Raw genomic sequence first — 13,998 nt, 5'->3', positions numbered from 1 at the left:
TGAAAATGTTAGTATTTCTACAGGCTTCATTCATAGATAGTTTATGAATTTATACTTATAATTATGACAGTCCAGATAACACCTGAAACAAATTTTGAAGTAATGATTCTGATCTTGAACTCCAAAAAAAAATATCATTTTTTAAATTCTAAAATAGATATTAATATTGAGCTCCTGGAGAAGGCAATGGCAGCGCACTCCAGTACTCTCGCCTGAAAAATCCCATGGATGGAGAAGCCTAGTAGGCTGCAGTCCATGGGATCACTAAGAGTCAGACATGACTGGGTGACTTCCCTTTCACTTTTCACTTTCATGCATTGGAGAAGGAAATGGCAACCCACTCCAGTGTTCTTGCCTGGAGAATCCCAGGGATGGGGGAGCCTGGTGGGCTGCCGTCTATGGGATAACACAGAGTCGGACACGACTAAAGTGACTTAGCAGCAGCAGCAGCATTGAGCTCCTGGTATAGGTCAGATATTGTGCTTTACATTTTTTAAAGATCTTCACAGTAATCCTTAAGTATGTTTATTATTTCTGTGTGGTAGAAACCTAAGGCTTATCTAATGGGTGTTGTTGTTCAGTTGCTAAGTCGTGTCCGATTCTTTGCTACCCCATGAACTGCGGCACACCAGGCCTCCCTGTCCTTCGCTATCTCCCTGAGTTTGCTCAAACTCATGTCCATTGAGTCAGTGATGCCATCCAACCATCTCACCCTCTATCGCCCCCTTCTCCTCTTGCCCTCAGTTTTTCCCAGCAGAAAAATACAGGTGTACATATATAAATATAATGAGACAAAAAGGCTAGGAGGCTAGAAGAAGAAAAGTCGAATTTCAGAATACTGTCAAGTTTCGAATTTCCTCACAAATGTCTGTCAAAAAATTCTTTCAAAAACTCTCTGAAAGATGTCCTTTTGAATGTTTTTGATGTTAAAGCAGTAGTTAAGGTGGGTGGCAGAAAGGCATAAAGTGAGAATTTAGTGCAGGATACTTGTTCTTTAGAGTAGTAAATACAGTTTTTTAATTGTAAATACAGTTCTATTTATTGTAATTTAATATGTAAATTATTACTGTAAATGTCAGGCACACAATCCTCTATTATAATAATCTGTCTAAAATCCATTACCTTCTGTTGATGTATCCTGTAACTTTTCTTCCCCTCCTCCCCAGAGTCTAATTTATCTAAATTCTACCAGTTTAAAAAAAGGGGGGGAATGGGATATGTATTAGAAAGCAAATGTTTATTAGGAAAGAAAGACGTACATAAATGGATGCGTTCTTAAACTGAAATCGTTGATCCTAAGACTTTGATACAGGTAGTCTAACTTACATAGGATGTTTAAATAGTCTTTTTTCTTCTTCATTAGTGCTACTGTTTTTGTTTGTTATGAACATTTATTTGTTTGATCTTTCCTTGTGGTACGGGGCCTCTTACTGTGGTGCGTGGGCTCCGGAGCATGCAGGCCCAGTGATAGCGGGGTGTGGGCTTAGTCGTTCTACAGCACGTGAGGTCTTCGTTCCCTGACCAGGGGTTGATCCCGTGCCCCCTGCATTGACGGCATTGAGTCTTAACCACTGGACCAACCAGGGAAATTCCAGCTTTACTTTTGATTTTTCTATCTTTTCCAGGATTTAGCCAGGCTATTTCTTCTGTTGGTGATAGGAAAGCAGCTATCTACCGTTACCCCTTTCTTAGAAGGTCATTATTTTATTCATTCTTCCTTTATGTTCCATTACAGACTAGTTTCCAATATCTGTGATAAAAAAGCTTATTTTTCTTTGTAACACAAAAGACTCTTTGTTTATTCACTTGAGAATACATCATTCTTAAGTACCCAGTATAGGTGTTAGTGTTTTCTTTAGTTCCCAGGATTGATTAGAGTATAAAGTTGAATATAAAGAAAAGGAGGTATTGGTATTCTGCACAGGTGGGGCTGAGCTAACATGGCTTGCACTCCAAAGCACTTCTACCCACAGACACATGAAAATGCTAAATAATACAGGGCAAAGGGGGGAAGAGTATATGTGCTGCTGAACTTTAGAGAAAGCTTTGATGTGCCAGGCACAGAAGGGGACTCAGAGCAGTAAATTCTGAGCAAATGTCACAACACAGGACATTTGGAAGGATACAGACTGTCCAGACAGGATGCTGGGGTTGGGATCAGAACTTAGTATTTGACTACAGAATTAAGTCTACTTATTGCTGGGTCCTTAGAAGGGTTGTCTCCTCTAAAAATGGTCTATAAAAACTGTGTGCCTTCAAGGACATTTTGTTCTTGTTGTGAGGATAAAATGGATTTCAGTACCAAAATATTTTGAAAGCTATAAAAAGGTATTAAAATTTTTGTCTTAATTGGAACATAAATGAGAAACAGCCAAAGGGCCAACAGATAACATAAATGTATGAAGCTCTCCAGGTATAAGACATTTGTTTAGGGGAGGCAACTGGCTGAATTGGAGGTCAAATCCTTCATCAAAAGGAACCAGTGCTACTTAGATATAAACAATTGTGACCATGTGGGAAGTGGACCTAGTGTTTTCAGATCATCTGATTCTTCAAAAGAAAGCTGCTTCTTAAAATTATTTTCCCCCAAACACTTCTAATTAGATGACTTGGAGGAAGAAAAAACCCAAAAGAGAAAAGTAAAGACAGAGAAATCAGAAGTAAGAACAAGAAAGTTTCTATGGAAGACTTATGCTATTTTTGAAGAAGTAATGAGAAGGTGGTATTAACCATTTATTAATTCACAAATACATTTTCCGAGTACATGTCAGGTAGAGTGCCAGAAGGTAGGGATACAGTTGTTAGTATAAACTGCAGTGCACATACTAGCTTATGTTCAGCGTGCACTCTGCCAGATACCATGCTGGGTGTCTAATGCAGTCCTGGGGGAGAGGTCTTGAACTAGGGACGAAGGTGGGACGGGGATTAACAAGTTTCCCAGGCCTATGAGGTGAGAAGGAAATGGCAACCCACTCCAGTGTTCTTACCTGGAGAATCCCAAGGACGGGGGAGCCTGGTGGGCTGCCGTCTATGGGGTCGCACAGGGTTGGACACGACTGAAGCGACTTAGCAGCAGCAGCAGCAGCATGAGGTGAGAAGGTGTGGCAGATTCAAAGACTGAAGGAAATTAGTGAGCCTAGGGTGCAGAATGAAGTGAAATGAAGTGAAGTTGCTCAGTCATGTCCGACTCTTTGCGACCCCATGGACTGTAGCCTACCAGGCTCCTCCCTTCACGGGATTCTCCAGGCAAGAGTACTGGAGTGGGTTGCCATTTCCTTCTCCAGGGGATCTTCCTGACCCAGGGATTGAACCCAGGTCTCCCGCATTCCAGGCAGACGCTTTAACCTCTGAGCCACCAGAGAGATGTTTAAGATAAATTGGAAAGGTAGGCAGAGGTCAGATTTTAATCATTTTATCCCAAGAACAAAGGTGAGCCATTAAAACCCCTTGAGGTGTGACCAAAGCCTCTGAGATGGGACCAAAGCATGCATAATTGTAAAGTCAGAGAGGGATATTCATTTTGATGTTTGTTTGTTTGAAAAGCATTTCTCAAAGCTAATCCATAGATACAGAATCATAACATTTTAGTTATGTGGAACTCATGAGGAAGTACACTGTAGATGATAGTGCGCTAAAGCTCCTAAAAATTTAACTTGAAAAAACAATTTAAAAATGGATTTAATGTCTTACTGAACAGAGTACTAATTTTTTGTGGTCACTCAAGTCATTAAAAACACTGATGTACCATAACCTTGGGAACATTGGGAAAAAATGTTGGCTTTTATACTAAAAGAATCTGTGCAGATGTGAATTTTGAGCACTTTCCCTCCTGTCAGACAGCTGGAAATGTTGGAGGCAAACAAGGGCCAAGGAAAGGGAGCATCTCCTAGCTGAGTCAGCCTGCTTGAGTAGCCTTCTGGGAAGTACAGCCCAACATTTCTGTGTATATCTCATTTGTTGAAACTTTTAGCTAATAGCCATACTTTGCTGCAAGGAGCTTGTGCTATACACTTTTTATACTGGGTGGACCTTAACCTTGAGATTTCTGTTACTAAGGAAAAGAAGACATGCTGAGTTAGGCGATCAGCAGTTTCTGAGGCAGCTGTTGGAGGCAGTTGGTTTTTAATCTCCCCTTCTTGGTATTTTTACCTTTTCATATCTCTTAAGGAAAAGCTTTAGGTAGTTTTTATATTTCTACCTGTACAGCTTAGCCATTTTATTGACTGAATTTTTGATACTTTTATTTTCCATGCTACTGAATGTTTACTTACTTGCCTATTTCATATGCATTTGGCTTCTGCAGCTTTAAAACTTCCTCACCTTTGTAGCTTTTATTATTTAAATATGAGATTTCACAATATTGAATATTAGTGACCAAAACTTGTGGTGTTGGAGAAATTTTTTTTTATTAACATTTTAATTTTGAATTAATTTCAAATTATGGAAATGATGAAAGAATAGGTACAAGAACTTCATGTGTGTACTCTCTGCATGCACTGATTGTTAGCTTTTCCACTGTTCCCTTTTATCCTCACCCTTCATACATGTTTATATATATGTAATACATATTTTTCCTGAAGAGTTTAAGAGTAGGTTGCAAACATTATATCCATTTATGCATTAATACTTCAGTATATGTGTGTGTGTGTATATATAAAAGCCCAGGAATTCCCTTATATAAACCCTGTATAGTAGTTAAATCCAGGAAAATTTATGGTAATATACTCTAATGTTTAATCTGTATTCCAGTTTTGTCATCCCAGTCATCTTTCAGTACAGGGTTCTGTCTAAAATTGGATTTGGTTGTTACGTCTCTTTAATCTCCTTTAATCTGAAGCAGTTCTTCTTTGTCTTTCTTGACATAAGCATTTTGAAGGCTACATATAGGCTAGTTATTTTATAGAATATATTTCACAATTTAGATTTTACTTGTTTACTTATGATTTGATCCAAGTTATACATTCCCTACACTTGGGTCCCCTACCCTGGGCCTCTCCTACACTTGGATTCCCTGGCTGAAGGACTGTGTGAGTGACAATACATCTTTCACAAGGTATCAAATCTGGAGGCTCATGATGTATGTCTGTCCCTATTGATAAAACTAGTTTTGATCACCAGGACAGGGTAGTATCTTTTTTTTTCCCCCACTGTAGTTTCTAATTTATCCATTAATATAGCTAATAAGCAATTTGTAAGAAGATACTTTGAGACTGTAAATATCTCATCAAAGCCTCCTCCCCGCCTCCCCCCACATTTAGCATCTTTGGTGGTTTTTGCCCAAATCACTGTTTTCTATGATGATTGCAACATGGTAGCTTTCCAGCACTACCACACTGTCCACATTACCAGCTGGCATTCAGAATTCTATCAGCCCTCCCCTGCCATCTGTCTTTCTCCCTGTCTACCTGTCGTCAGCACGGACTTGAGGATTCCTGTTTTATTTACTAGGTAATTATCTTTTACTATTTGTTTTGATGCCCAAATCAGATTTAGCCAGTGGAAGCCCTTCAGATTGGCTCCTATATCGTGTTTTTTTGTTCTGTTTGTATTTAGTATTTTGCTTTTTGGCACAGCAAGCTTATTTAGTTTCATCTGGTACCTTCCCTGTCCCAGCCTTAGAATCTGCCATTTCCTAAAGGACACCTAGTTTACTAAAGAGTGGATTTGTATTTTGGAATCAAGATCTGGGTGCTAGCTGATAATAAGTTTAAAACTTCAAAGGTGGTATATTTACATTGGTTGATAAATAGCAAATACGGTACACTGTCATAAATGCAAAATGATACATAGGGTTTTTTTTATATCATTGTGGTATCAAAGATTGGTTCATCTTTGAGGGACAGGTTGAAACTATGTTGTTTCTACAAAATGGAGAATATGCAGTTGCATAAAGGAGAAGGGAGTATATCTACTGTACACTGTTGTGCAGTGATCTCCAGGATACAATGTATATACAATGTGGCATCGATTATTTAAGATTATAAATAAGTTAATAATCATTTATGAAAGGGGAATATAAAAATGCTCTTATTTATAATTTGCTTTTATCGATAAAGGAAAAATAAATGAAACTTAAAAAATAATTACTGTAGTGGGAGGAAGGTCATGATGTAGAGAAGATAAAAGATAAAAGCTAGATTTTGGATTTTAACTTTTGTACCTTTCAAATTGAATGTAAGTAAATAAATAAAGCAATGTTAAATCAAAGTGAATAAAAGCAGTTCCTAAAAATGAAGTAAAAGCAAATGACCCTAATTAAACAAAATTAGTGACCGTACGGAAATAAACAATTTTAGTTGGCTTCAAAGCAATAGTTTAATAGTAAGGGTGAGTATTCCTGAAGGCCAAGAAGAATTGTGAAGAAATATTAACTTTTAGTAATCATATAATAATGATATTACTGTTTTGCAACTGTTATGTGTATTCTAAGATAAAGCAAATAAATGATTTTACTAGTGTCATTTGGAACGAAGAAACTGAACCCAAGTGATGGTATAAATAGAAAAATGAAAGAAGTAAAAGACCTACAAATTTAAATTGAAAATATTGGTATTAATCCTTAATACATTGTATCTAAAAATACACATATCCTAACTCATCTTATTAAAAAAAACTTAAAAGCTATAACCAACCCATTCAGGTTGCAGTTTAATTTCTAACATAAACAGAAGCAAGGCTTTTTGATGAAATGCCTGAGTTACAATTTGACGCAAGAAATACACAAGATGAGCCTGGTTCATCTTGTCAGACCAGAAAGTGAGGAAGCTGTCAGAGACAACTTGAGGTCTTGTGAAAAGGATTCAGGAAGTAATAAAGGGTTTCCTCTTTGCTAAAGAGGGGACAGTTTGGGTATTAATGATGATAATGGATTGTTAAAACTCATCGAATAATTTCAATCCATGAGTTCATAGTGAGATTTAGAACATTACTGGTCTTCTTACCTTGAAAGGATGCTAGCAATTTAGCTCATTTTGAAAGCTGGAAAAGAAGGAAAATAAATGAAAATGCCTTTCCTGTATGAACTGTACCTCAAAGTTAACAAATATAATGAGGGAAAATTTCTCATTATATTAATAAGTATTCCACCTATTAGTGGAGAAATGATACAATGGGTAAGTAAAGAATGACAATATCACCATTTTACTGCCTTTAAATAAATAGTGAATGAGCTTGTGTAGGGCTTATGAAGAACTATGTAATGGAGGAATAAGGCTGAAAATAACATGAGCACACACATCAAACAACCTCACACAAAAAGAGACAACCAAACATTGTTTTTTTCTACTAGAGGTCCACAGCAACTTTTCAAACATGTTCTTGCCAAGGAAAACTGAATTAAGTCTGAGCCTCTAGGTCTGACAATTTATAAAAAACACAAGGGACAGAAAAATACGTCACATAATACCACAGAAGTGCAGTTAGTAAAATCTGGAAAGCAGGAAGCGTCTGTAGGAAAAACTGCCTAATTTATTCCACAAAATAAATTGCAGGGGAAAAAAATAATTTCATATTTAACATTACAAAAATGTGATTTTTTAAAAAATATGGTACTAGTTTTGTGGATGTTTAAAAATAGTGGAGTTTTTATTGTTTGTTTTTACATATAAGTACTAAACTATTTATGGATGAAATTTCAATATGTTTGAGATTATGTGTTTGTGGAAAGCTGGATTATTTGAAACAAAATTGTTATGAGTTGATAATTGTGAAGCTGGTTGATAGATAAATGGTTATTTGATTGCTCTTGTTTATATTTGAAATTGAGCATAAAAACAATCTTGAAAAGAAACTTTAATTTGAATTGCTGTTTTCTCTTTTAAATGTATTTTTTTTTACTTAATTTACCCTAAGAAAACTCTTTTATCTAAGTACCCATATGATGAGTTTTCTTTTGTAAATTGAAAACGATAAGGGAAAGAATTAAGTATTTTTAATAGTCTTCTGCCTTATACTATTGGGCTATTGAGATTTAATATAATTCATAAGGATAACTTGTAAGTGGTATACAGATACTATATTAAAAAATCAGTGGTATTGGTTACTACCTAAATAAATAAAATGTTAATTAGACCTGAGAAATATTTTTATAGTCCAAATCTATTTGTGAATTTTATATAAGATATTATATCCGTAAGCATCTTTGATTTGTTTGCTTATGTATATATCCATCCACTCACCAAACATATGTTGAGCCCTTCATTTAGTGTTCAGCATACAAAGAACAAGTAAAAATTCCAGCACTCTAGGAACAAATGGTAGAATACCAAAAAATAAAACAGAAACTACAGTGAATATTACATTATGTGCCTATAGCTAAGATAGTAATAGGTACAGGATATTGTGGGAATACTGAGGTAAGATTTCCTGCTTTCATGTTGTGTGTGTGTGTGTGTGTGTGTGCGTGTGTGCGTGCGCGCGCGTGGTGGTTGCTCAGTCATGTCCGACTTCGTGACCCCATGGACTGTAGCCCACCAGGCTCTTCTGTCCATGGGATTCTCCAGGCCAAGAATACTGGAGGGGGTTGCCATTTCCTTCTCCAAGGCATCTTCCTGACCCAGGGATCAAACCCTGGTCTCTAGCATTGCAGGCAGACGCTTTACCATCTGAGCTACTAGGGAAGCCTTCTATGGAAGCTTTAATGTTGGGTTGATTTGACTTTGGAGTCAGGAGAGATTTGTCAGAGAAGTATCCATGAAGTGAGGTTCAGGTAGAAATTATATAGTGAAAAAATCTTTAAGAAGGAAGTAATTGTGCAAAAGCAGAAAGTGGAAAGAGAAACTCACTTTCTGAGAATTACAAGTAGTATGCCATCACTAAAACTAAGGGTTTAGACGGGAAACTGGCTGGAGATAGGTTGGCAGAGACAGATTCCTGCACCTCATAGATGTTTTACTTTTGTTACAGAGCCACTGAAGACTTACCCATTTAGGGCAGGTTTGATTTTTATTTTGGAAAGAGCATATGCAACAGTGGGTTGAAATAGAACTACTTCATTACGGAGAGGCTTTTTACCTGTTTTTCCTCAGAATTTTATGTCCCACTGTTCTCCAATCCCCCAAACCTATATATATATTTATCTCTCAAGTGTTAGAATTTCCTTTTAAAATAAATTGTGTAAAACATTTGCATGGTTCAGAAATTGACAACTCATTTCAATCCTTGTTCCTTCTGCTTTCTTCTTTCCCCTCTCTTTGTAGGTAACCATTTTTAACTTAATTGTTTTATACACCATTATTGCTTTTGAAAAAAGCATAAGCAAATATGTGTAAACATTTCTCCCTTCATACACAAAGGAAGCATACTATAAATGCAGTTTTGTAGCTTGCCTTTTTTTTTTCACATAACTCTATCTCATTCTATGGCAGTATATAAGGTATTCCTTACTTATTCTATGTGTATTCTTAGTCCTGCTATGAACAATTTAAGTGAAATAAATACTTCATGCTTTTAATATCTAAGGTGAAGACATTCTGATAATAAGCCTATTTGCCTTTAGAGTGGTGTAGGCTCAGGCTGTTTGCTTTTTTCATCAGGCAGAACTACTTTCACCTAAAGATTATGAAAGGAAGATTTCCTGCATTCACTTAAGAATATTGATACATTAACAAGGAATCTTGATACATTAAGAAGGAATTTTGACTAGCTATTTTCTCAAGATACAGTTAAGAATATAGGCCCATGATAGCTCCCAGATTCAATTATCCATCCATTTACTTTTCAGGTATTTACTGAGCGTCCACCAGTGTAAGATACTCTGGGGAAAAAAAACAGTACCTTCAAGAAGCTTATAAGCAATTAAAATGATACCCCTTCTACTTAATTCTTCTTTCTAAAGGATTAGTTCATCTTCATTTTCTTCTAAATGTTCTCCAGTTACTGTGCCTGACTTGTTTGTGTTCTTCATACCTCCTGGTTGAATTATTTTAAATATAGCCCAGAGAGGTATTTATTGGTTGACATGACTGTCTTTCCATACTAGGTTAGATGTTCTTATAATGGTAAGGACTTTTTGTCTCATCTCAGTCTTCCCAGTGCCTAACAAATGATAGTTTTTGCTAAAGTAATAAATGAAAAGTGTTGCTTGCCTAGTGGGTTAAGGGAAAAATGAAATTGTGTGTTGGGAAAAATATCTTCTCTGATATTCTTACTGAAATTTCAAGGGCCGAAATAGAATGCAGAATGGTCACTTTTGTTTTTTAATTAAAAGGCACTATGCTATTGAACCATGTGTCTGGAGGGTAGAAACTGGCAGAAATGGTTTTGATATAGCCTTTATTTTTTTTTTTTTCTCTAATTTTATTTTATTTTTAAACTTTACATAATTGTATTAGTTTTGCCAAATATCAAAATGAATCCGCCACAGGTATACATGTGTTCCCCATCCCGAACCCTCCTCCCTCCTCCCTCCCCATACCATCCCTCTGGGCCGTCCCAGTGCACCAGCCCCAAGCATCCAGCATCATGCATCGAACCTGGACTGGCAACTCGTTTCCTACATGATATTTTACATGTTTCATTGCCATTCTCCCAAATCTTCCCACCCTCTCCCTCTCCCACAGAGTCCATAAGACTGTTCTATACATCAGTGTCTCTTTTGCTGTCTCGTACACCGGGTTATGGAACTTTTTGTTTACTCTTTCTATGAAGAAAAACTTATTCCACTAGATTCCCAAATTTTAAAAGTAGGTGTATGTTTGTTCACATTGTAAGCAAAACTTTTAGAATCAGATGTCTTCTTGAAAACATATATCTGTGTTTCCAGGTAGAAACTATTAATGCCTTGCTCTCAAAAATTACTTTTAGGAAGGGTTACTGTTCGATCTTGTAGTTTTTGTAGAGTAATACCTCCATCTAGTGATGTTTTTGAGAACTACAGCAAGAGAATAAGAAGCTTGAGTTTTGCTCCGTGTGTGTGACATTACCTTATTGTTTCTCATAAAGTCGGTTAAAATTACATCAAAAGCTGAGTCTGCCACATATTTAAAAAATTTAATGCCCTGGTTTTCAGCAATCCAAATGTAAACACCAGTTAACAAATGGCCTTTCGGATAATATTGATTGACACAATCAATTAGGTATAGACCATTTCTAGACTACTTTGGACAGGAAATAAGTGCTGGAAAGTGTATGTGTATGTGTACAGAGGCTAGGAAAGATTGTGAGAATTTACTATTTCAGACGTATTACTATGGAACCATAAAAAAATGAATAATTTTCTCAGAAAAGAAATTAGTAATCTTATTTTTTAGTAAATTGTACTTTATCATAGCTTAGTTATAATAAGTTACATTCCTCTGAGATGATAGAACATAGATGTGGACTTGCAAACAAGTTGAAACTCAATTTAATTCGTTTTCTACCTTTTACTAAATGAGAATTTTTATCACATTTTTTCTTCACACAATTTCTTCTTTATGTTCACTATATCAAATGACCTTTTAAGAATAGGGACTGTGTCTTAAACATTTTGTTATTCTAAGTTTCTAGCCCAGGATTCTCTGCCTGGTAGGTTTTGTTCATTACCCTTGGAGGAAGATTGTGATATAATTATCTTTTAGCCCAGGCTACTAAATTTATCAAGTCAGTTATTGCTGTAGATTAACATTAATTCCTTTTTCTATTTGTTTGGCTATACATGGTTGACATACTAAACAAACAAGGCTTAATGATGTGGAGCTTTTTGCTGAGTTAAGAAAAGCTAAAATTTGAATTAATTTTGTTTGAAATCTATTTATTTTTAAATTGTAGCCAGTCGGATGATGATTCTGGGTCAGCTTCCGGCTCTGGATCTGGTTCGAGTTCTGGAAGCAGTAGTGATGGAAGCAGTAGCCAGTCAGGTAGCAGCGACTCAGACTCTGGATCCGAATCGGGCAGTCAGTCAGAGTCTGAGTCAGACAATTCCCGAGACAATAAAGTTCAAGCAAAACCACCGAAAGTTGATGGAGCTGAGGTAATGAATAACGTATCCAATGACAGGTAGATTTCCTGTATTACTTTGGGAAAATGTATAGCATTGGTTTAGAGCATTCTTGATCTAGCTTTTAGAAAAAGTTGATTTTAAGTATTAAAATGCACTTTAAATTGTTCTCGAACTTGGTGTCATCTGTGGACTAATTGGCTTGAAAGAGAAGCAGTCTATAATTATTGATGTATAAGACAAGTATAAAATGAACATACATGAAACTTTCTCTTTTTGAAGCACAAATTGTTAAATAAATACTCAGTGTCTCATGGATAAAAATGTAAGGCTTTTGAGGTCTTTTTGTTAATTTTACAGTGTTATCTCTACTTTCAAGATCTTCAGAGGATATAATGTATTGCCAATAGGAGTATTTAATAGAATTCTGCTTCCTTGAAGATATGTGGTAGAATATGCCAAGGGCCATTCTGTTTTAAAAAAGCAATTGTAAGATTTAGTAAAACTTGTCTATACATCAGAATGGTATACAGAGTGTTACTTAGAGTACCAGTCATGATAAGATGCTTGGGCCAGAATATACAAATAGTTTCCTTCATGTAGGAAGTTTTGCTACCAGAAACAAAAAAGTCAGTCGAACTAAAACTGTGCTTAGTTAATTTGCATTCTGACTCTAGCTCCTCATCTTCACCTCACACCAGTTTAAAGGATTGGTAGCCACACTTTGAATAGCACTGGTAGCATATATTATCCTGTTGTTTTTGACAATAGTCCTAACACCAAAGAATACATTGATTAAGGCTGTCTGTCTGTGAACCTCAACACACCATAAATTATTTATATACATCTAAAGCTCAGCATTTATTTTAATTATATTGCAGCAATATTGTTTTACATATATGTGAGTAAGGAAAATAGTCTTACTATTATTTATTATTTGGAGGCAGTGAAAATGTTGATATTGGTTTTCAATAGATTATCCTTTTTCCACTTTTCTCAAAACTTTGTTCTTCACTTGTGTATATCTCTATTACAGTTCTGGAAATCTAGCCCTAGTATTTTGGCCGTTCAGAGATCTGCAATGCTTAAGAAGCAGCAGCAGCAGCAGCAGCAACATCAAGCTTCATCTAATAGTGGATCAGAGGAGGTGACTATTCATTGTGAAAGCTATTATCTGAAAAGTAGTCTTGATGCCTAATTATTTAACTGGGGGCTGTTTATGAAATTATTAGAAACAGTAAGGATATTAGAAGGATAGGAAAATAACTACATTTAAATGTGCATCAGTAGCCTTGAAGTGTAGACATACTTTTATTATAAACAGTGTAGTTCCTGTGTACACATGAGCTTGCATGTGTGTGTGTTTGCACAAAAACATTCAGGAAGAACTGTAGGTTTCCCCACCTATCCGAAAATGGAATGTCCTTTTTCCTGAGCTAAGTGGTATGAAAAAGCAAGGAGGCTGCTTCCTTAGGCCACATCTTGGTAACTGTCATGGGCAAAGTGAGGAAAGCACAGATGCTCACAGGCACAGTTCAGAATCCTGGCAGCACTGAGCAGCCCCTGGAAGGGGCTGCTCCACGTGCTTGCCACCTCAGTAGCAGCTTGCTGCGAAACAAATGCTGAGTGCTCAGAATTGAGTTTTGTAAAAGTGAAAATTCTCTTCATATTTGTTTCAGTTAGTGAAAACAGTTACTGGTGTAGATTCTTTTGTAAAACTGTAGTGGTATAAATTGAACTTTCAAAGATTGGGGGGGTATCTGTATATCAAAAACTGCCTATTGAGGAAGAAAAATACTAAATGAGAATTTGACATACCAACAATTAGGATTTTTTGAGGTCTTACTAGGCAACAGTAGTAGTATCCAGAAATGGTAGATTATAAGATTTTATACAAAATGCTGACCTTGTGATGTTTACTTAATTTCACTGGCTGTTAACATATTTGCAGTAAAAATGTAATTACTTTATATGCTAATTTATGGTATAAATGTAACATGGAAAAAAGTCTTTAGAGTTTTATTAGTAAAGTGAATGTTTAATCGTATAACAAGAAAAAATGTTACTATAGTTGAATTCTA

The 13,998-nt window shown here is 36.0% G+C and overlaps 1 protein-coding gene across 5 annotated transcripts in view; it reads left to right on the top strand.

Annotated features, from left to right (window-relative positions):
• CHD1 (chromodomain helicase DNA binding protein 1) overlaps positions 1-13,998 on the top strand; it is a 75,280-nt gene that overhangs the window by 14,984 nt on the left and 46,298 nt on the right. For 4 of the 5 annotated variants that reach the window (NM_001192048.3, XM_024993934.2, XM_024993933.2 and 1 more), the window contains 2 exons: positions 11,749-11,950; positions 12,954-13,064. In NM_001192048.3, coding sequence (NP_001178977.3) covers positions 11,749-11,950; positions 12,954-13,064 — 313 coding nt within the window. The remainder of the gene's footprint in view (positions 1-11,748; positions 11,951-12,953; positions 13,065-13,998) is intronic. The other variant, XM_059887979.1, reaches the window with a different exon arrangement.

Source organism: Bos taurus, chromosome 7, assembly GCF_002263795.3.
Source record: "Bos taurus isolate L1 Dominette 01449 registration number 42190680 breed Hereford chromosome 7, ARS-UCD2.0, whole genome shotgun sequence".
Classification (NCBI taxonomy): domain Eukaryota; kingdom Metazoa; phylum Chordata; class Mammalia; order Artiodactyla; family Bovidae; genus Bos; species Bos taurus.
This window is presented reverse-complemented; position numbering and strand designations above follow the sequence as displayed.